This window comes from Esox lucius, chromosome 12 (genome assembly GCF_011004845.1).
Source record: "Esox lucius isolate fEsoLuc1 chromosome 12, fEsoLuc1.pri, whole genome shotgun sequence".
Classification (NCBI taxonomy): domain Eukaryota; kingdom Metazoa; phylum Chordata; class Actinopteri; order Esociformes; family Esocidae; genus Esox; species Esox lucius.
The window spans coordinates 20,467,201-20,491,130 of NC_047580.1; the positions used below are offsets into that span (position 1 = coordinate 20,467,201).

At 41.5% G+C, this 23,930-nt stretch overlaps 2 protein-coding genes across 6 annotated transcripts; one reads left to right on the top strand and one right to left on the bottom strand.

The window, feature by feature from the left end:
- The first annotated feature begins 949 nt into the window (after positions 1-949).
- Positions 950-6,757, top strand: fam131c (family with sequence similarity 131 member C). 5 transcript variants are annotated; one of them, XM_020051853.3, is made up of 6 exons: positions 950-1,248; positions 1,530-1,552; positions 3,082-3,172; positions 4,332-4,532; positions 5,218-5,316; positions 5,461-6,757. In XM_020051853.3, exons 1-6 carry the CDS (start codon positions 1,218-1,220, stop codon positions 5,733-5,735), a joined length of 720 nt encoding a protein of 239 aa, XP_019907412.2. In that variant the 5' UTR covers positions 950-1,217; the 3' UTR covers positions 5,736-6,757. The 5 variants fall into 5 exon arrangements, with proteins under 5 accessions (XP_019907412.2, XP_034151795.1, XP_034151794.1 ...); XM_034295904.1 differs by lacking the exon at positions 1,530-1,552 and adding an exon at positions 2,544-2,598; XM_034295903.1 differs by lacking the exon at positions 1,530-1,552 and having other exon boundaries at positions 950-1,455.
- Positions 6,758-7,412: 655 nt separating this feature from the next.
- On the bottom strand, positions 7,413-18,950 carry clcnk (chloride channel K). Its single transcript, XM_010875415.2, has 20 exons — positions 18,897-18,950; positions 17,571-17,771; positions 17,322-17,453; positions 17,067-17,195; positions 16,074-16,213; positions 15,874-15,951; positions 15,709-15,784; positions 15,431-15,556; positions 15,000-15,084; positions 14,658-14,759; positions 14,443-14,527; positions 14,090-14,251; positions 13,730-13,799; positions 13,436-13,546; positions 13,114-13,330; positions 12,136-12,269; positions 8,394-8,464; positions 8,222-8,302; positions 8,012-8,098; positions 7,413-7,486 (listed from the first exon to the last, which is right to left on the bottom strand). Exons 2-20 carry the CDS (start codon positions 17,737-17,739, stop codon positions 7,448-7,450), a joined length of 2,094 nt encoding a protein of 697 aa, XP_010873717.2. The 5' UTR covers positions 17,740-17,771; positions 18,897-18,950; the 3' UTR covers positions 7,413-7,447.
- Between the last annotated feature and the right edge of the window lie 4,980 nt (positions 18,951-23,930).

The following is a 23,930-nucleotide window of genomic DNA, read 5'->3' on the forward strand; positions in this document are numbered from 1 at the left end:
TTACATTTGCCAAAGTCAGGAAATGTTGCACTTCTAGTTGAATACCAGCAGAGGTCAGGATCCTCCATCTTACGCATGTCTATTATACATAAATGATGCATGCTCCCAAACTCTGATTTCTACATAGTAAGGAGACGTTGAGATTTTACATGACTGCCCAATTTATCAAAGGTAATCTAGCCCTACATCTTCTATCTGTCATCACCCATTCACTACCTTCCTTGTTGACTGGATTAGCAGAGGAAAGCTAGAAAGCACAGAGTAGGGGTTGCCATGAGAACAGAATTGTCCTGGTGACAAGGTCTGGAGCATGGCAGAGGATTTTGTGTGTTTTTTTCACATACTTCAAACTCAGAAAAGCCACATTTCCATCCAGAATATCTTACAGACAAAACAAAAATTCTGTCAAAATGAAGGCATTTCTAGAAGACGCTGTATCGTGTTGCTTTAATTCACAGATGAGTGTTTACCATGAATACACATTGCCAGCCATCTCAACCCCAGAGAGTAATATACATTAGGCACGTGCGCCGTGACGGTCTCACGACGGTGTTTGGTGCTTCTGTTCCATGTCTATGATACCTAACGGATACATTTGACTCTCATATTCAAGGTAAGTTCATGGTCATGTGTGAAGTGAACTAGTTAAGCTCACTAACCTATCAGACACTGAGTTGGAGATCTGTATCGAACATATTTTCAGTGACTAGATATTTGTCCGAAACCCTGTAGAATCTCCATAGTATGTCTCTGTGTGCTCACTATGTGTAGGTGGGAGTATGGAAGGTCATTGTAGGCTAAACTCAAGCCTCTAACAGCATCTCACCAGCCCTCCGAGCAAAGGGGGCATCCACAAAGATGGAGAGGGAATAGAGGAGGAGAGGAGTAGAGGGGAGGGGCACAACGATGGAGAGAGAATAGAGGAGGAGAGGAGAGGAGTAGAGGGGAGGGGCACAAAGAGGGAAACCAACAAATATTCAGACTTCTTCCCATTTCCTGCTTGCTTTCTCGTTCTCTCTCTTCAGCACGAGAGCTGACAGGCAATGCTATGGCGTTCTGCGAGGATGAGACCTGGGAAATAATTCCACTTTAGTTTACTTTATTCTTGCTGTCCCTCTTCGCCTCTTCTTGGATGTTTGTTCTATTTGTCTCTCCCTGCATCCGCTTGTCACTCTGACATGATGGTGAACAGATAGTTGACTGTCTGTCTCATCACCATGGGTGCCTGCCTCTGCAATAGTCACAAAGGTCAGTGCCTATTTCTATCCATCTGTCTTTCTGTCTGTCCATCCCTTGCCCTGTCCTTCTCCTCCTTCCAGCCGTCTGTGTTGACTTACCTGACTTGGTGTACTTAATATTTGTGAAGAGCCTTGCAATATCATAACAACTATTTTAGGAAAAGAAATCCTATTTGAACTGGAAATGGATGTGCCTAATGCAGTAGACACCCTGTATGTATGTACATTTTGCCCTAATGTTGACAAGTACCATGTGCTGGTATGTGTTTCCCTCCAAATAATTCTGTGTAGATGAAGGGTTTGTTTTGCCTAATGTGAGGAGAGTAAGAGAGGCTTTCAGTGTTTTAGACAGATAATAAAAGATGTGCATGCTTATATTTGTCTATATGCACGTGAGCTGGCATGTCGAGGGGACATTCAATCTACAGTCTGTTTATCACACTCACCACCTGCCAGAGACAATATTCACTTTCCATCACTACAGGTGGGGGATTCAATTTCACCTTACAAGGATAGTAGGCTTCTGGGTTCAGAGAGAAAACAGCACAATTCCCCAATAGGAACAGAATAGAGCATGTTAAATTGGCAATATTTAGAATGTGTTCTCCATGTCAAAGCTATAGGTAAAATGCAGTAACACCAGTCAATAATTGAAAGTACCAAAAATAATTTCTGATCAATACATTTGGTGAAACACTCGTTCCACTATTACCGCAGATGCATTATGGACCTTTTTAGATTTTACAATGCATACAATCCACGTAATGTCCCTTTAAAGCTCATCTTTCTATGTCTGAATTTGGCATGGCTGGGTAAATATTTTATCCAGCAGGGGGTAGCAGTGTATGTGTGCATGCCCGTGGCTGAAGAGTGTGTGGCAATTACTCTCCTTCATATGCTCCTACGTTTCCATAGCAACAACCAATTGTCTAGACAACACCTCTCAAGGGGTTTCCAATATGTGTGTGTGTGTTTCTGTGTGTGCGTGTGTGTGTGTGTGCCTGTTTCCGCCACAACTTGTCCGATTACCCATATTCATGTACGCATGTCGTATAGCGCTCACTTCAACATCAATTCACCGACACACAGGGACCTAGGTTGATGTAATGTAGCCATAGTTAAATCATGAAATGTGGATTTAGTGTCCATATGCAAGCACGCATGCACCCACACACACACATCCATTATGGACCAACCATGAACCTTGCCTTTATTGCCCAGCTGGAGGGCATTGGAGACTGTAATCCTCCCGAGTACACACTGCATGGTTACAAATAAGTGACACACCAGCGTGTTCCCCTACAGAGGTCCAGAGAGCCCCCAGGACCACATGGAGGTACAGTCGTCCAAGTCTGGCAAGGTCTGTTCTCACTCCACTGTGTTTCACATGTGCTCTCTCTAAACAGTATTATTATTCTGAGACTACTCTCTGATTGCGATTATTGAAGGTACTGAAAGGTTGACAGGCGACTGACCATGGGATAATTCAATAAAGACCAAGTTCCAATATTGCCTCAAAAATCTTGATTCAACCAAAAAATTATAATAATAATAATAATGATCTCTGTTGTCCTTTTTTAATTGACCTGTTAGCAGTTCAGATCTAATATGCCATTCTTTCTCCTCATTGTCACCTGTACAACCTGGAACTGTGTTGTGTGTAGCACCTTTGCATGGGTGTGCATGTGTGTTTTTGCACACATTTGGATCCATCAATGTCTGTCACTAGGCCTATCTGAGGGTGTACTGTATATTGAACTGCTATGTGTTTAAGTGTCTGCTCTAGTGTCTTGTGTTGTGTTGTGTTTTGTGTGTGTGTGTGTGTGTGTGTGTGTGTGTGCAGGGCAGCCACCCTCCATTCAGCGGCGGTATGTCAGAGAAGAAAAGCAGCAGTGGTTATGACATTGGGGAGCTGGCAACTTCCTCACTGCTGGGTGAGACGCCCAGATAGACTTGTCTCCTGATGTTGTTCTAGTGCTTAAATGTTTTTTTCCGAATGAATAGTTCCTTTGACAGGGAAAAGTCAAAGTAGTCTCAGTGGGAGATTGCTAATGTAATTGCAATTACCCGCATGTGTACCTCTCCATGGAGGCAACGCACACACACACACACACACATATATACACACACACACACACACACACACATATGCACTTGCCACTGGCATTGTGGACACCTGAGCAAGGCAGGGTGACACCAGCTGTGTGGGCCATCATCTAAGTATATCATTTTTTTATACTCAAATAATTCTGCCATTGAAGTGTTTATTTACAAAAAACTGCTATGGTGAAAAAATAATAATCCCCTCAGACTTCTTACTTACAATGCCCTCCAGAATTATTGGCCCCCTTGGAAAAGAAGTATTATAATAAATGTGTAACTTCCCAGTGATATATATTACCTATGTCATTAGGAACTCTGAAGTGGTCAACCATAACTTCTTGTTTCACTGGGAAATAATTATGAGGTTGACACATACCAAACTCCCTTAGAAATGTATGGGGAAAGTTCAGAGAAAACACAACTTAAATAAAAATGTGTTAACATTCAATAATTAGGCAAAGCCTGAAAACGTTTAACGCCTAGAAATATCCATCCCTCTCTTGTTGATGTTGTGGGGCTGTATTGCTTCCAAAGACCCTGGCAAGCTTCTAAGAATAAATATAATCATGAACTTTGTACAGAGGGAACTTACAAAATCTCTCTGCTTGTGCCAGAAAGTGGAAACTGTGTTGTTGTTGGATCTTGGAGACGGACAGTCATCCAAAACGTTCTTCCAGTTCCACACAAAAATAGCTCACTGATAACAGAATGACCACAATGAGTCACTACCCATCTTCAGAAAACTTAACTGAAAAATATATTTTTATATATTACCAGGGTTTCAGTAGATGTGAAAGTGTTCTTGGCATTTTGTTTTAAATATTGTGAGTAACCCTACTATTTACTTTGCAGGGATGCTGTATTAAACTGTCTGACTTTCACACACCCATTACACAGGCATAAATACTCTCCCATTTTCCCAGACAAACCAACACCTCCTTTCTTTTTCTTCCAATAAACCCTTTCCACATCTTTGTCTATGTCCATCAGGACTACTGGTGACAGTCAAGGAGCATATCACCAAACCAACAGCCATGGCCCAGGGACGTGTTGCACACCTTATAGAGTGGAAGGACTGGGGGGCCGGGGGTGAAGGAGTGGGGACCAGAAGAGACTGGAGAAACTTTCAGGAAGATGAGCAGCTTTATTCCCACTTAACCGATGAGATCAAGGAAGCCCGCTTTGCTGCAGGTGAACAGAGAGGAAACAAAACCTTAAGTGAATCTCAAGTTTCACCCAATTCCTTATACAGTGCCCTCCATCATTTTTGCCACCCTTGGTGGAAATTAACAAAATATTTACAAAAAAATCAGCTTGATCACAAACCTGGATCCCATACACACACACACACACACACACACACAATAGAAAGAGAATGATGTATAGGTAAACCTACTTGTTATGTTAGAATAAATCCATTAATGAAGATAAAATAATGAATGATATGCCTACAACTCTCAGTCAAGTCCCCATACCGCCTATGTGTGTGTGTATCCAAAATACTCAAGTTCCTTGAGCCTACCTTGGCTTCAGTTACACATACTGTCTGTGATGGAGCCAACATAGGGCCAACATGATGTTGAGAATACTTGACTTTGGTGAGTATGTCCGCAATGTGGTATTTGGCCATATCTCACACATTAAAGTAGTAATAAATAAGTATTTGAAAGACACCAGGTGCTTTCCCATAGGCTCACAAGAGGAGAAGAGTACATGCATGATTGAAAGAGAGAAAGGGCTCAACTCATTGGCCAATTAACCTGTACTGTTTGGGTTTTCTAATTTTCCAAGCAAACGTCTCACTCCTCGATCTGAGAAACTTGTGACTCCTGAATAGTAGCAGAGCAACTTACCCCCATGAACCTTGGTTTCTCAGGAGTAGCAGAACAATTTGCCTTAGCTGAAGCAGCAATGAACATCTGGCCCACGCACCAAGATCCAGAACAGCCATCCTCTAGCACAGAGCCTCTGCAAGGTACTCACCATTCACTGACCGGACCCAAACGAATCCTCAGAAAATCTTTACCCTTCTTTGTTTTACTGATAGTTAAAGCAAATTTGGTTTCTGTCAAGTAATTACCCTTGAATAACTATGTTTTCTTCTACCTCCTTTTCCTAGACAGCAACTTCCTGTCTGACTTCCTGTTAAATGGAGGAAGCGTTGGGCTCCCTCAGCATCTGTACAACATCCACATACAGGCCAACAACAACTACAATTCTGCCTCACCGGAGCCTCAACACACAGCCTATTCAGTTTCCGCCATGTCTTCCTCTCAGCCAGACAGTGAGCAACTGCGCTCGGAGAATGGAAGGACTGGGCCTGTAGATGCCCCCTCCATGGTTTGGCACGCAGACAGCTGTTCACTATCTGAAGATGAGGTTTTTTACAACTAGGATTTGGATAAAAGGCACAGGAGGGGCATTTGGTGAACACTCATCAAAGCCTAATATGGAAACCAAATTGAAGGCATCTACTTGGACCAATAACAAACAAAAATCATTTTAATCTAAAAGGTTTTGTGTTTATTGTTTGGGAGAGAAATTATCACACAGCAAGGACTTGCTATCTGAGACTGAATTCTATTTTTAGATCCCCATTTCCAGATACTGTGTACTTAAAACCACCTGTAGCCTTTAACTGCGACAACGTTATTGTACCTGTCAACTTATGTGAACCATGGACTTGTATGTGGAATAATACATCAGAATACATCAAGAATCACTTAGTTTACTTATTGTGTACACTGTTCAGTTGTTGGACAATGAGAGATATGATGGACAACATGGGTGCAGTTTTTACTCTGGAAATTTTGATTGAAGACAATTTTCAACTGGATGGACTAAAGATATACATAGTAAGGTAATCAGAAAACTGAACCACTATGAAATGTCTACCTTGAAAAATCCTTAATCCCCAGCATGTGCTTTTATTCACTTGTCGGCCTGCTGCTATTTAATCAAATGTGACAACACTCTTTACACTAATTGTGAAATAGGACAAAACAGTAGGAAGAAAATAGCTGGGAGCAACAGATAATTAAATAACTGTCTGAAACAACAGAGAAGTGGTTTGCTCCATCATTAAATCCGCTATCAGCTAACAATGCTATCTCTATCTCTCTAGACTTTAGCATTAGGTGGCTGAATAACAGTGTCCTTAGAGATATATCTGGGTCAGTAAGAATTGACAGCTACAGCAACATGAAATACAAATACACAGTTATATACAGTGCCTTGAAAATGTATTTAAACCTGACGACCAATTCTCTAATTTTAGTGAATTTTAAGTTGTATACTAAAATTTAATAATTTTTTTTTTCCCTACAAATATTTCCCAACATAAAAACAAAGTCACCATACAATAATTTGGAGTGACAAGTGTTTTCAAATGAAATATTAAACAGAATGATATTTCAACCTACTTTTATGCCCAAGGTTGTGCCTTTCTGGCTGTGGCGTTCCACCCCTCGCTTGTGTCAGCTGACCAGCAGCCTCTGTACCGCTCATGACCTCTACATGGACCGGACCTGGGTTGTTCCCAGTCCTGTGTGGGTCTGACGCCTGCCTGGGCTTTTCCAAGCAGTCTATCTTGTTGGATCATGTAGGTTATTTCAGCGTCCTGTTGTTGCAAGGGCCAGTAGCCACTTTACGTGGTGCATGCAAAGTCCAGGGGGGTGTGGCCCTTGGGTTTTGCCAGGGGCAAATGACAGACTTTCACCTTGTCAACTTAGGAATTCAAACCAGCAATGTTTCATTTACTGACCCAACACTCAAATGGGCAGGTTATATTCCTCGCTTCTGACAGATGACCTGTCCAGCCCAAAGTGGAGGGATAAAAAAGAGTTGTTTAGAAGTTCTCCGGAATCTCTTCAAAGCTTGTTTCCACTAGGTTTATTTATTTATTAATTAAGGTGGATCAAAAGTAAGGTGGATCCACATAAGATCCTACCCCTACATCATCAAACTCAAATGAATGTTATGAACTAGCTTGGTGATTGGCAAAAATGTAACCTTTACAAATCTGACTATATTTTTGATTATAATTTTTAGCATTATGATGGGTTCTTTTTAGGAGTATAGAATATATTTTTTTTTATGTCCACAGCTCAGAGGTCATTGGTCAAATCCTCCATCATTCTTTTCATCTAACAGAAAATAAAAGAGAGACAGGGAAAGAGAATGAGTGAAAGCAAGAACAAGAAATAAACCAGATGGAGAGGTATTTTAGTATACTTATACATTGGAGGGTTAAGGTTGTGTGTGCATGTGTGTTTTGCATGTGTGTGCAATCCTGGTTTTACTATACAACCCCACCAACAAAGTAAAACCTGACATTTTGGACATGTTTTAAAGCCAGTCCCCGCAAAGAGAAACCCTATTTATGGTAACTCTTATAACTGGGCTTAGACTTAGAATTGGGGTTAATTTAAACATAAAGGTTCGATCATTAAGGTTGAAGCTAGGTTAAGGTTAGGGTAAGGGTTAGGATTAGGGAAAGGGTAAGGATTAGGGATAAGGGAAATGGAGCATTCCTTTTCTGGTCTCTGCAATGATAGAAAAAACAATGTGTTTGTGTTCATGTGTGTTTGTGAGAGAGTAAGTGGTAGGGGGAGGAGATAGCATGTACATTTGCATCAGTATGTGCGTGTGTGTCAGGGAGCATTGGTCACCTCTGGCCATGTGACAACACCACATAGCCTCCCTTTCTCAGTCACAAACAGGCTTTGGCCACACAGCACACTTAGGACTCTATGAGCCTGACAAAAGGGAAAGAAAGAGGATGTAATCCAGGGACTAGTGAGACAGAGGCTGGCTTAATGTGTAAAAAAAACATCTACAAAGATTTGTCCCCATCAAGTGAGTCTCCCAAAACTCCTCACCTCCTGTACAGTTGTGTCAGGAGAGATTTGGACAGAAACAGGTTGAATAGGACATATATCTCCCAACTGTTTCTTGAGTATCTGAAAAATAAAGTTATGGTATTATACTATACTCATAAAAGTGGTAATGCCGAATATAGCAATGTTTAATTTCCTTAATGAATCCACTGACCATATTGTGGTTGTGGAATAGAAATGTCTGCAGGTCAGATCTGTTAATTGTTCCCAGCAGAATCTTTGAGCCTAAAAATCAAGAAGGAGGGGACAAGGACAAAATGTGCTCAAGTGAAATATTAACATATATTTGAGTATCTTATTAACAGCAGTGTTGGGTAACTGTGAGAAACACAGCACCCTTCCAAATGAAGGCAAACAAAAGCCACCAATCTATTTAGTCATATATCAGTTGTGACTAAGCCCATAGACATGACTATATGAAAGTCCTTAGAATTGATACGTAAAAACATTGTTACGCTAAAACTCCAATTGTATGGTGACATTGATTTTGTGTGGGAAAATATTTGTTAAGGAATTGAAACTGAAATAAGTATTCAACCCCTGTGCTGTGAAAGCTCACAGTTTATACAGATGAAATCAATTTCCCAAACAAGGACACCATTACATTACCATTGCAGAATGCATATACAGTATCCACAAAAGTGAGTACACCCCTCACATTTTTGCAAATATTTTATTATATCTTTTCATGTGACAGCACTGAGGAAATTACACTTTGCTACAATGTAAAGTAGTTAGTGTGCAGCTTGTATAACAGTGTAAATTTGCTGTCCCCTCAAAATAACTCAACACACAGCCATTAATGTCTAAACCGCTGGCAACAAAAGTGAGTACACCCCTAAGTGAAAATGTCCAAATTGGACCCAAGCAGCCATTTTCCCTCCCCGGTGTCATGTGACTCATTAGTGCTACAAGGTCTCAGGTGTGAATGGGGAGCAGGTGGGTTCAATTTGGTGTTATCGATCTCACACTCCCTCATGCTGGTCACTGGAAGTTCAACGTGGCACCTCTTGGCTGAGAACTCTCTGAGGATCTGAAAGATATTATTGTTGCTCTACATAAAGATGGCCTAGGCTATAAGAAGATTGCCAAGACCCTGAAACTGAGCTGCAGCACAGTGGCCAAGACTATACAGCGGTTTAACAGGACAGGTTCCACTCAGACCAGGCCTCACCATGGTCAACCAAAGAAGTTGAGTGCACATGCTCAGCTTCATATCCAGAGGTTGTCTTTAGGAAATAGACATATGAGTGCTGCCAGCATTGCTGCAGAGGTTGAAGGGGTGGGGGTTCAGCCTGTCATTTCTTAGACCATACGCTGATGATGATGCACAAGAAACCCTGCAAACAGTTTGCTGAAGACAAGCAGACTAAGGACATGGATTACTGGAACCATGTCCTGTGGTCTAATGAGACCAAGATAAACATATTTGGTTCAGATGGTGTCAAGCGTGTGTGGCGGCAACCAGATGAGGAGTACAAAGACAAGTGTATCTTGCCTACAGTCAAGCATGGTGGTGGGAGTGTCATAGTCTGAGGCTGCATGAGTGCTGCCGGCACTGGGGAGCAACAGTCCATTGAGGGATCCATGAATGCCAACATGTACTGTGACAGGGCAAAGCATGATCCCCTCCCTTAGGAGACTGGGCTGCAGGGCAGTATTCCAACATGATAACGACCTCAAACACACCTCCAAGATGACCACTGCCTTGCTAAAGAAGCTGAGGGTGAAGGTGATGTACTGGCCAAGCATGTCTCCAGACCTAAACCCTATTGAGCATCTGTGGGGCATCCTCAAATGGAAGGTGGAGGAGCGCAAGGTGTTTAACATCCACCAGCTCTGTGATGTCGTCATGGAGGAGTGGAACAGGACTCCAGTGGCAACCTGTGAAGCTCTGTTGAATTCCATGCCCAAGAGTGTTAAGGCAGTACCTGTGCCTGTCGTTGCTGTCCCTGTCCTTGTCCACCTGGTCTTACTTCTGACCTAGTCTAAAATCAAATATACTCTGGATTTAGCCCAGAGTAATGTATTTATTATTCCAATTGGACTCTTAATATCTCACCCGGCACAGCCAGAAGAGGACTCGTCACCCCTCTGAGCCTGGGTCCTCTCTAGGTTTCTTCCTAAAATTCGACCTTCTTAGGGAGTTTTTCCTAGCCACTAAAATGCAACACTACTGTTGTTTGCTCCTTGGGGTTTAAGGCCGGGTGTCTCTGTAAAGCACAATTGGAATATAATGGTGGCCACAAAAAATATTAACACTTTGGGACATTAATGGCTGTGTGTTGTGTTATTTTGAGGGGACAGCAAATTTACACTGTTATAAAAGCTGTACACTGACTACTTTACATTGTAGCAAAGTGTCATTTCTTCAGTGTTGTCACATGAAAAGATATAATCAAATATTTACAAAAATGTGAGGGGTGTATTTACTTCTGTGAGATTCTATATGCATAGGATTTTCCAAATCCTTTTCCAAATGCATAGATTTGTAACAGGGTACAAAATAATATGTTTTTGGAAAATCCAGCCCAGTTGGTTCAATACTCAGAAAGTGGTAGCTGCATCACACCACACATGCACTGGCAAAATAATGCTGTCCCTCAAAACTCAGGATTCAGGTAAGAAGATTACTTTGGAGAGAAGGCACAGAGACCAACAATCACTTTAAAACAGTTACAAAGGTCACTGGCTGGGTGTGGAGGAGTGGTGCGCTAATGTGTCATGTTTAGAGGAAGGTTGCGGGACACAAGCGCAAATCAGGAAACATCCAAAGACATGGGACACAAGCGTCACATGAAACCAGCAAAAGCAACAATGACAGAATAGGAACACTAGGGCAGAAGGAACTTCAATAGGGACTTAACAAGGGGGCAAAAAATGCACAGATGACAGGACTGAACTAAACAGGTGAAACCAATAAACACAAGGACTCCAAAACAAACATAGAAAAAAAAAGAAACGAGAACTGAAACATACAGAACACTGAAATGTAGCAACCGGCACAGGACAAGCCGTGACCGGCCATTACACAATGAGTCATATCAAGAGCTCTGTATAAAATGTGCCTGCATTGAAGAGTGGCAAGCCCGAAGACAATCAAAAAGTGCTATTTAAAAGCATGAAAGTAAACAAACCGTGATATGTGAAAATCAATTGTGTTCAGATGAGAATAAGATAGAGATTGAGTTTTGTCCAGAAATCTCTGTGTTGCACAACCCTGCACCATGACTTAATGTACACCATCCATATAGTAAAGTATGGTGGTGGCAGCATCATGCGGTGAGGGTGCTTCACATTAGCAGGGACTGGGTATCTTCTTGAAATTGGAGGAAGAATTAATGGAGCAAAATACAAGGAAATACTGTAACAGAACCTGCTAAAAAACTGAAGCCTTGGAAGAAATTCACCTGTGGCACTATTTAAAAACCACGGTTCAAAAACATCATCCATCCAACCTCAACACTCCGACACTGTGTGGAATGCAAATATATAGATACCAAAACAGTTGAAGCTGTTATTACAGTGAACGTTAGCGCTACCAAAAATGTATGTGTAGGGGTTGAATCCTCATACAAGTAACATAAATATGTAATATCAGAATTTGACTATTAACTCTGTGCATGAAATGCAGAGAACACAAAATTGGTTTAATAATGATATGCATAATGTCTTGAGTTAGTGAAACCAGACTGTTATTGAAACAGAGTGAAGTAGTTACCCCAAACCAGAAGCTCTAACAAAGCATCATCATGAAAGAAACAATTTCCCTTGTCTGTTTGGCCTGAGTTGAGCTAGCTTGGTAGCCTTACTGGTAGAGAATGACCAATATAGTATATATACGATATATAGAGAGATATATTATCTCTACTGGGTTTTAAAGTGGGTCCACTCACCGAGTGTTTCGACCACAGGGATCTGTGTCTGGGTGCTGGTATTGAGAACCTGCTGGACCTCCATTGGTCCAGCTGCCCACTCCAATACTGGCCCTGTAGAATTTAGTACTTTCCCTAATGCAACAGAAAAAAGCCTGTGGAGAGAGTTAGAACATCCCATATATTAGAATAAAAGAGTTAGCTGATGTAATTAGTGAGTTGTAATTTTCACTTAAGAAATACAGCTTTAGTTCAAACATCAATAGGGGAGACTAATGTTTAGTTGTGAAATGGTTCAATCAAATGTATACACTTCCATTCAACCATTGCTGTTGTAATAAAGAAACATAGGATGGGAGTGTACTGTCATAACACCCTCAGTGTGTTTTTTAGGCTACTGCACTGGGAGCATCATGGAGTATGTGGCAACAAAACATATCGAAGAAATAACTGTTTTGCTTGTGCCTGTGGACATTTCACTTTTCTCTCTACTCTCTATAGAGCACAACAATGCATAAAGAGTATTCAGGGCTGCACCAACTCTCTGAACACCTTGAAGTTCAGAGGAGTTGAATTGGAACTGAAATCCAGGCACTAGCTAGGTCTGTATTCTCTCACAAAGCCTAATAAACACTGAACAAAATTATAAACAAAACACTTTTGTTTTTTGCCCCATTTATCATGAGCTGAACTCAAAGATCTAAGACTTTCTCTATGTACACAAAAGGCTTATTTCTCTCAAATATTGTTCACAAATCTGTCTAAATCTGTGTTAGTGAGCATTTCTCCTTTGCCGAGATAATCCATCCACCTCACAGGTGTGGCATATCAAGATGCTGATTAGACAGCATGATTATTGCACAGGTGTGCCTTAGGCTGGCCACAATAAAAGGCCACTCTAAAATGGCATTTGAAATCCCGGGAACCATTGACCCTTGCTATGAGGTATGCTACAGGAATCTTCTGTTCTAGCTGGGTAACGTATTCTGTGTGACTCACTTTGGGCAGACCAGAAGCAGAGAGGGTAAGTGTGGGAGCTTCTTGCTGATAGACAGAGCGTCGTAAAAGGATGGGCGCTGCCCAGAACGTGCTAGGGCATTGGCCACCAGTGTGGCCAGGAGGATAGGTGTGGCATGAGTTGACTGGCCCGTCAGCTCCAGAGCTAGGAGAGCGGGGGACAGCGTGTGTGTAACCGCCCCAGAGAATGCTGCTGCGCCTACAGCATAAATTATATAGTTAAACATTGTGTTATTCATGACTGCATCCCCATGTGATAGGTATGTCCAGACATTCTCAATAACTTTTATAAAGCAACATTTACCAGCCAGTGCATAGCCTCCAGGGTTGATTTGATTTTTATCCTGGTCTGAATAGATGCCATTTAAGGACACGTATGCCAATGCTTCCCCAACTAAACGTCCTAAAGCAGCACCTAACCAAAAGCAACACATACCGGAAGAACGGTTAAGAAGATTATACTTTTATGTTAATGCACATTGGGGCCAATCTGTTTGTGCTATCATGCAATGGTTTGACAGTTACGGCAACACTGTAGGTATTGGCAAAACAGCATAACCATACCTGGGACAAGGCGGATTACCTCCCTTTCACTCACCATAGATAAAGACAGGCATAAAGTAACCAGCAGGCAGAGGCAAGGTACAAGCCAGCACCAGCATCCACAGCTCCACAGAAACAATGAAAGACAGCAGAAGACAAATGTTTATTTCCTTGTGCATTTCAACTGTGAGAATTACTTTAATCACTGTTATATGAATAAGTCATAGGAATCTGTATGCATTTGAATATGCAAAGGTGAAATGTTCTTTCCACCCCTCCAAAAAACTTCTTATATTGCTTTTGTTAATATCTCTTATCAAATCAAGATAAAGGAGTAACAGATGTTTTCATGTCAGCCATATATGCTGTAGATTCCTCTTATGTTTCTGTCCATAAATTTTCTACTCCTATGTACCTTCATGACCAGGAAAAATCCCAGAGTAAGACATGGGTTTCCTGACGGACACCACTCTGACCAGGGACACAACTGTGGTTGCAACACCGCTGAGGCATTTTTAGCTGTAGAGGTCCATTGCCGGTTTTCCAGGAGGGAAGAGAGGAGCTGCTTCATGGTGAGCTGTGGTTACAAAACAGAGAGCATTGCTTCTGTTACTGTTTTCACCTAAAAAAAATAAGCAACTATTAAGACCATGCTTGAATTTGGGCTGAGTCTGCAAACCCAATTGTACTTTTAAAATAAACAATCCTGGGACAAAAAAGGTTTAATCTCATATCATAAATGATGTGTAACCTAAAATAAATACTCACATTGGAAGCCATATACTGACCAGCAGAGAGAGGGAAAGTCAGAGATGCCAAAAGGAATACCAAGATAGCTGAGTATAGGGCCTTTCTAGAGTGAAACATCCATACAGCATCAAATTATTTCATAGAACTGAGTTACATTAACATTAAATTATGTTATGTAATATAGAATGGCTGATTCACATAACAATGAAGGGTTTCTAATGCAGGTTGCTCACTCAGTTGACAACATTTTGACCAGTATTTTGTTTGTCTTTATGAATTGCAATATCCAACGATGACAGAATAGGTAAACACAGCTACATGCTCCACACAGTATCCTGATTGGGAAGATTAATAAAACAGTTAGAGCTGCCAGAGTATGCATTTTTTTTGCCATAGCACAAGCAGTTGAAAGTCAGTGAGAACAGGTAAAGACTGAGAAAGAAACTCAGTTCAAAAGTGTGATGGAAAGAAGCTTATAGGTACAATAGTAACCCAGAAAGAGTAACTGTTGCTTTTGGCGGATGTTAATGGAGAGCCTAATAATATCCTAATTTCTTAAACATAAGAAGACATACCCCAAAATAGTAAAGACCAGGATCTCCACTGGATAAAAGGGTAAGTCATCTGAGAAGTTGGTTTGAAACAATGCCTGAAGGGTCTCTAGGGGAAGAAAAAACATACAACACTCCCCTGGGCTTTCCTAACAAAATCACTTGTACGGCACACATTGATTCAATACCAAGAATAGAATACTAGGCTTCGACCCTCCGAATTAAAGTTTATTATGATATATGGTCCACAGAAAATCCAGACGGATGTGACTGCACAGGGTTGAAGGGGAAAATGTCATTTCCTGTCTCCGCTCAGCAGTCATGTCACCTAATTAACATAATACATTTGCATGTAGGCCATAGGCCTGGATTATGCAGACGGATAAGTAACACTAATGGCAGCCATTGTGTTAAGGATACATTCCAAACCTATGATGTGTTTAATTCTATTTCACCTTGATCGCTGCTCCAAACAGAGAGCATACGGAAGGTGAGCGCTCCGCAGGCTGCTGCAAAGAAGCAGGGGCAGTAGTCTCTCAGGGCGAAATGAGAGCACATCACCTCCACACTAAACAACACACCTAGGCAATAAGAGAAGAGAGGGAGAGAGAAGAGAGAAGGATGTGGAGGAGAACCGGTAGAAAAGAGGATGGGGGGGCAAAAAGAAAGAGGAAGGTGAGAGAAAGATACTGTCTTACTGTCTAAGATACTGTATGATTACTTCTATACACACCACTGACTGGGGCCCCGAAGCAGCTGGCCACTCCAACAGCAGCAGCAACAACCAGCATCGCTCCCTCAGTTTTCTCCTGGAGAAATAACATGGAGAACAGGACATGAGTACATATCACAGCGAACCTGTGGATTCCTATTGATTAATTGCAACACAAGGTTTTACCTCCCTCTCACCGCGAAGAACGGTGCAAAGGCGGTTCAGATAGCCTCCTACCATGGTCGAGAGGTGTACAAATGGACCCTGGAATTTGGAACCGGGTCAGAAACATTGTAAAGGTCACTGAAGAAAAATACCATCATGTGTGTTTGTGTGTTTGCCACGAATAAGAGCATGCAAGCGAGAGAAAAATAAGAGAATCATACCACTTTTCCGAGGAAGACAGTGCGACCTGCTGCCAGTGTGCAGATTAGACCCACGTATTTGGCAAACAGGTTGGTGAGGGACAGATAATGTGGCATGTCCACACCGGACAGCATGGTCCTCACTTCTGGAACTCCAGAACCTGAGAGCAAAGACAAGAGCCAACAAGGAGACATTTATTCACATTGGACATACTGTTTGTGGTATACATTTTTCATATTTTGTATGGTACATACTATGTACAAAATATTCTGTCATTTTTAAATGGTTTATCCAATACAGATGACAATACCCTTAAATAAAAGCTGACAGCTTTCACTGACTGACCCAACACTATCCTTTAGGTATGTAATACCAGGATTAACGTTTGTCCCGAGGATTAGTATCCCTGTCGTTCCCTGATTTTAACTAGATGGTACATTTAGATTTCATGTTTTGTCATTTAGCAGATGCTCTTATCCAGCGTGACTTACTCTGGAAAACAGCTGAGATTTTTTTTAACCGTCCATTCTTGGGACACAAATTCACAACCTTGGAGTTACAAGCACCATGCTCTTGACAAATGAGTTACCTGAGACCTACAGTGCATTACATTTTTCTCAAATTTCCCCTACCCACTCCATATCATTTTGCATTAGCTGTCATCTTTTTCAGTTGCGTCTATTTCTCCGTTCATACTTCAAATGTTCAATATCCGACTTTTGAAAGAGGTCAGACATTTCAGATTCCCAGTTTCCTCCTGTGACTAGATTTAATTGACAAACATGGCAGACTATTTTGGTAGATGGCATATACAACAGTATATCATCTTACCATGCAAGGCTTGCATCTCACAACAGGGTTCCCAATCCATGACAAATTTGATTAAAAAAAATATGTATAGTAAATAATATTTAAAATTGCTATTCAGACCCATAAATGTATTTCCCCCAAAAACACCACAATGGGCTAATTTGTCAAACCTGTTTGTGCTGCCTCATGAATTTTCCTCCTACCTGCTGAGAATGGAGATACACTCTGGGAAAATGTTGTGGACAGAGTGCAAAGCGAGACTGGATATAGGGTCCAGGACAAGAACTGCAGTAGAGAGTGGCCTTCCAGCTGACTAAACAACCACTGGTGTGCTACAGGTGCAGATGGGGAGAAGAAGAGAGAGACAGAAGAATCTCTCATCCACTGTACCATACATGTTATACTCTGTGCTAAGGGTGTGTATGCATAACACTGTGTGTACTGTGTTTTTTCCTAACCTCGAAGCAGCTTTTCCACACTCAAGTCCATGAGAAAACTAAGAAAGGCCGTCAGCACCCCGAGAGCAGCAAAACAGTACCACTCCATCTCCATCAGGGAGCCCATGACACACCTAACCTTTACCAGACACTCTAGACACAGAGCAGCATGTTTTAATCTAGCAGACAAAAATAGCTAAGTAGGCACTTAACATTACACAGATGGTTTTGGAATCATCCAGCAGTAATAATTTTATGCTTTCACCTAACCTTTGACCCAGAAGCGGGAACGTTGCCATGGTTTCCACGGCTGCTCATTTGTGAGAATGACGAGTCTCTCTTTCTCCTCTACTGAGATATCCTTCTGATTCTGTACAGCTCCATCCTTCTTGTATCCTACACTGACTTTTGCTGTGTTAGTGAGTTGACTGCAGTCCATTTTCTTGAAGCTGTTCGTTTGTAGAGTTTCACCTTTGGGAAGTCACAACGTAGCTGGTTATTTGATTTTGACAGTGGGCTTTTTCGTTCTGTTTGTTTTTTATGGCTCACTATTCTTATTGAAGACTGAATTACTATTTGCTTAGTAATTCAACAACCTTCTTCTATTTGTCACATTGTGACAAATACCAATCCTTTGAATGGCCTGTCTCCTCAGGACATGTAGGCTGTTTATTTTTTTAATGTTTGTTGTGGCTGTTTATCTCATATGTTCAGAAGTATGATGCAGAGCTGTGTTCCACATCATCAGAGTGATAAAATCAGCATACAAGAAAGGAAACGTTAGGGATAAGAAAGGTAATGTTAGGGATAGGCAAGGTAATGTTAGGGTTAAGAAAGGTAAAATGAAGGATAGGAAAGGTAACGTTTATGGTAAGAAAGGTAACGTTAGGGATAGGAACGGTAATGTTAGGGATAAGAAAGGTAACGTTAGGGATAGGAACGGTAATGTTAGGGATAAGAAAGGTAACGTTAGGGATAGGAACGGTAATGTTAGGGATAAGAAAGGTAACGTTAGGGATAGGAACGGTAATGTTAGGGATAAGAAAGGTAACGTTTATGGTAAGAAATCCAAAACTACTGTTGTTTGCTCCTTGGGGTTTAAGCCGGGTGTCTCTGTAAAGCACTTTGTGACAACTGCTGTTGTAAAAAGGGCTTTATAAATACATTTGATTGATTGATTGAGGTAACGTTAGGGATAAGAAAGGTAACGTTAGGGGTAAGAAAGTTAACGTTAGGGATAAGAAAGGTAACGTTAGGGATAAGAAAGGTAACGTTAGGGATAAGAAAGGTAACGTTAGAGATAAGAAAGTTACCGTTAGGGATAAGTCAGACCAGCTGGGGGGGAGCTGCAACTAGTCTACACCCTAAAGAGCATGTACTGCAGAAAATAAATAGACAAGCAGAATATTCTAGCTCTTTAGTGAAAGATACACATTTACTAAAGGTCAGAGACAAGCTACAGCCACAGCCACTGACAGTAATCTCTTTAAACCAATTGAAAGAAAATGCATTGGTCTTGGTTACAAATTGCATATGCACTACCCCAAATCCAAGTATATCACATCAACTGAACAGAAGACACAAATGATGCCTTACCTGCCAGCTGCACTATGTGGTATTGGTGTGTTCCTGTAATGAGCCAGTCACGGATATAAGGAACCATTTGGATAATTTTAACTCTTTGAAGGAACTCAATGACTGCATCCCAAATTACACCCTATTCCCTTTCTATTGCTCTACCTTCAACCAGGGCCCAGAGTGCACTACAAGGGGAAAAGGGTCCTGTTTGGGACGTGTGGCTATTGTGAAGAATGTCCTTCACTTTCCATTGCTGCAGGGTGTGTATTTACGGGAGAAAGACCTTTTCCTGAGTTTTAGTTTCTCAGCTTTCCTCCTTGGTTATGTTCAGTTGCACACACATATTATTCAAAATAAAATGTACAAGCCATACTGGGTTCCCAGCCTTGGATGTTTCTATAAATAGAGGCAACAGGTTGATAGTGAGAGTTGGGGCACATGCCCCCTCAGGTCACTCCTGCTTTTACAAGATTTCAGGTGTTAATTAATAAATGAATAACCTTCAAATAGAATTCCTTTTATCATAATCATTTAAAAGATCTGTCAGTTGTATTTTGAGGGGGCACACTAACTGACCCAAGCAGAGCGTGACCACCCTATTTGGCACAGAGAAACACATTATATGATTATTTATTTAGGGCTTTGCTGCCCGTGAATGTGATGGACTGGTCTTGACAGAGGTACAGTTGTCGTGTGTTCATACATTGATTTGATCAAGTTATGTAGCCTATTACATATTGTTATGTTGGTTATCTGTAATAACAGCCACCAATCAATTTTATGAAGTTGGCTTTAACCAGGTAGTATGGAGCTACAAAGAACTCAATTCAGCTTATTGAGTTTGAATTCATTTCTGTAGCTAGCCTATCTTACTGGGTGTGCATACTTACAAGGCTGACAGACATAAGGACTCTCATTCCCATCAATCTTTTACCTGGATTTTAACAAATATGCAGAGAAGCTTACAATTTATTTACACCAGTCTAAACAGGATAGGATAGGAAGCTCAAGAAGTATGCTTAGATATGTGGATTGTAATGGAACCTTGATTATAACTTTTTGTATTAATACGTTCTTTACAGTTTGTGGTTTGTGGTTAGTTACTGTGATTCATGTGAAAGTCCTCAGGGAAACACAGAGAGAGAGCAATATTTTTCCTCTCTATCCCCTCTGCTCAAGGTGAAGGTAATAATTAATCTGATAAGCATAATTTCAGGGTTAATGTTTTTCTATGTCCTTCCCTTTAACGCAGCTGCAAACTACGAAAACACAACATTTACCCTTCTTTTCATATTTATGTGGGGACCGGGAGCCCCAAATGCTGAAGGAGTAAAGACAATTATACTCTGCAAATGTTGTTGATAATTTTTTATTGTCGAATGATACAACATGAGCATTCCCACAATGCACTTTAACTTATGAACACTCCACAGATGTGTATAGCATGAATCTGCAGGAGGAAGACACCATTTTGATGTTGCAGAAAACGATTGGTTGTTGTCCCATGTCATGCCAAGATTCTTCGCACTCTAGAACGGGGGAAGCCATGAAGTTGTCAACCATGAGTGGACAGGCCTTCCTCCAGAGGAGGAGCAACTCTGTCTTGTTGAGTTTTGTGCTTGAGGTGGGGGTAATATCTAATCAGAGATGTCAGCTCACAGAAATGTCTCCACATTGGTGTCAGAAGAGCGAAGCAGGAAAATAGTTGAGTGTCATCCAAATAGCAGTGATAGCGTGTGAGGATATGACAGAGCCAAGGAACTCAAAGAGAGAAGAGGACTGAGCCTGGAACTGAGCCCAGTAATAGGGAGAGACCACAGAGCAGATACAAATCTGTTCCATGTCACTTGGTGAGAGCATTCTGCCGGGTAGAAAGCAATCAAAAAGTGCAGAGCCTGACACACCCAGCCCTGAGCCACATAGCCCTGAGACACTCAGCCTTGAGACACTTAGCCCTGAGACACCCAGTCCTGAGACACCCAGCCCTGAGACACTTAGCCCTGAGACACCCAGCCCTGAGCCACATAGCCCTGAGACACTCAGCCTTGAGACACTTAGCCCTGAGACACCCAGTCCTGAGACACCCAGCCCTGAGACACTTAGCCCTGAGACACCCAGCCCTGAGCCACATAGCCCTGAGACACTCAGCCTTGAGACACTTAGCTCTGAGACACCCAGCCCTGAGACACTTAGCCCTGAGACACTTAGCCCTGAGACACTTAGCCCTGAGACACTCAGCCCTGAGACACTCAGCCCTGAGACACTTAGCCCTGAGACACCCAGCCCTGAGACACCCAGCCCTGAGACACTTAGCCCTGAGACACTCAGCCCTGAGACACTCAGCCCTGAGACACCCAGCTCTGAGAGGGAGGAGAAAAGGACCTGATGGTTCACAGTATCAAAGGGAAAGGATTGATCTAGTAGGATGAGAATAGATGCATTGCTGATCAACAACACAGTGCATATTTAATATTTGTATCTACAGAATAGTTTGCAGATAGCAAACTATTCTGCAATGTGAAGGAATACTGTGTACACAATACTAAACACATTGTTCATAGGTGCAGTGACACAGACAAGCAAAAGAGATGCTAACTGGCACCCAAATTTACAGGCAATACCTTGTTGCGTAAACTTGCAGATATTGATAGCTCAAGCCATCACCTTCTGAGGTAGCCTATGCCACATTTTTGATAAACACCTGCCCGAGTTTCTGTGCAGTGTGCAGTGTGCAAAATTTTCACGCAACTGACAACCACATCTCGAATGAGTAAATTCAAAATAGTAATGATTATGCTAACCAAGTTAAGTCTAGCTAGCGTTTCATTCTTTCGAAACGTCGACTGTACTCAGAGTCTAAGGAGGTAACAACATGTTCATATCAGACACACTATCCACAGCTACCAAAGAAGGTCAAACGTGAAGAGCATGACCACGGAGACAGGAATGTAATTTATGCTGTTTCCACTAGAGGGAACTGTCATGCAACAGCTGAGTACAGTCACAGGCTTCTACTGTGAGATGCAGCTCCTGAGGAACTTGCATTTTGATTGATGGCCAGACGACTTGGAAAGTGCCCCAGTCGAGGCACAGCCCTGTTGCCAAATAAGAGACTGTCTTTACACTGAAGATGGGCTACTCATGGTAAATAAATGCAGAGACTTTGGGGACCTTCTGTATGTCAGTTGGAAGAGCGTGGTTCCTATGTTGCCTGGGTTGTCGGTTCAATTCTGGATTAAAGCATCTGCTACATGCTTTGAATGACAGGGAATAAAGTCTACACAAGCTAAATCAGCTTTTTGTTAATTTAAGGCTGAATTCAAAGAAAAATCTTGTGAGACCTTTCTTCGCCATTACAAAGGTCTACAATATTTAAGTGAAACATTTATAATCTCCCAGAAAAATAAAAAAATATACTGTAAAGCCTGTTTAGCCAGTGCCCAAGCCAGAAGCCTGGTGATTTCAGATACACACAGCCTGCATTTAAAGTTCCCAGAAATCACTCACACTCAACAAAAATATGGTTTATTTTCTTATAGATAAAATAATCACTCTGATACCCTTAAAGCCTAAATTACTAAATAATACAATTATAATATTCTAGTATTGTAGCAAGTGGTCAAAGGCTGTATAGCCAGGACCCCATGTTCAGCCCTTTATAGCCAGGACTCCATATTCAGGCCTAGTGTCTGCCATTGATCTGACCTGCCACATGTGCCAGATTGGAACCCATATTCTAAGGTACTCAAAAAATGAATTTACCGTGCCAAGTATTCACCCTCTTGGACTTTTTCACATTTTATTATGTGACAACATGATACCATAATGGATTCAATTATGAGTTTTTGCCACTGATCAACACAAAAAAGTCCATAAATGTCAAAGTGAAAACTAAAATCTGCAAATTGTTCTAAAAAAGGTCAGTATGCTCGATATGGAGTGAAGTTCAAGATACAAGTTGATCACCACTACACCCAAGAAGGAGAATTTCAACAGTTTTCCAGGTGTTCAGCATTTTATTCCTAATAGAGATAATGTTTTACCTTGATTACATTGACAAATAATCATATAATGTTTTGTATTTTATTTGTGGGAATAATTTGATTTCCTAAATTAAATTAATCTAGCAGAAATTCTGGAGAAAAAAACAAAAACAATAACAGAACTCCCAACTGTGGGGGGCGCCACCAGTCAACTCCTGAAGTAAATGATCCTAGTTCTCTCCTCAGTCCTTTCGACCAGTCAGACAGACTCACACACACCAACGTTGGACAGTAAGAATAAAAGTGTTACATCATGCAGGGCAGCTGAGGCAAACACAAGCACATGCCCAAGAATAGCACAGGTCTTAGTGTGTGTCTGCGTGAGTCTGTGTGTGTGCGTGTGCTAGTGCACATGCGTATCTATAGTTTGTTGTCCACATTTCCCACTCTCTAAAAGTCCCGCCCCTGTGCTTGTCATGTCCAATGGCGTCAGTGACCTCTCCAGAGGTGACTCAACGTCATTCACTCTCTCTGTTCCTTAGAACGACACATGCTGGGAATTATATCACTACCTTTCTCCCAGTCTCTCTCTCTCCCTGTCTCACTCTCTCCCTCAGCATATTCTTGTCTTTTTTCCCTTTCATTAAATCACACTTTAACTGGCATTCTGCCCTGTCTGTTAGATTCTCTTCCCAAACCCTGTATCTTCTCCACCCATTGTTCTGTTGTCTTTCACTTTTACGTTTCTTCTTTATTGCTACTCTACCCACACTCCTCCCTCATCTATCTCATCACCTTTCCCTGACCTTCCCATTTCTCCCTCTTTCTCATGCCTCTAGAATAGAAACCCACTCAGATAGGGATTTTGACTGGTGACACGGTCAGTCTCTGTGAGGGGGTGGTGAGTCGCTGAGCTAGAATTAGATGATTAGCAGTTGACTTCAGGGTTTACACAGATAGATTGGAATATTGTGTGTCACAATGCAATACATACACAATACATACACATTGCAATACACAATGCAACTGTCTGTGACCAGACATGGGAGCATTTAGAGCTTTACTTTTA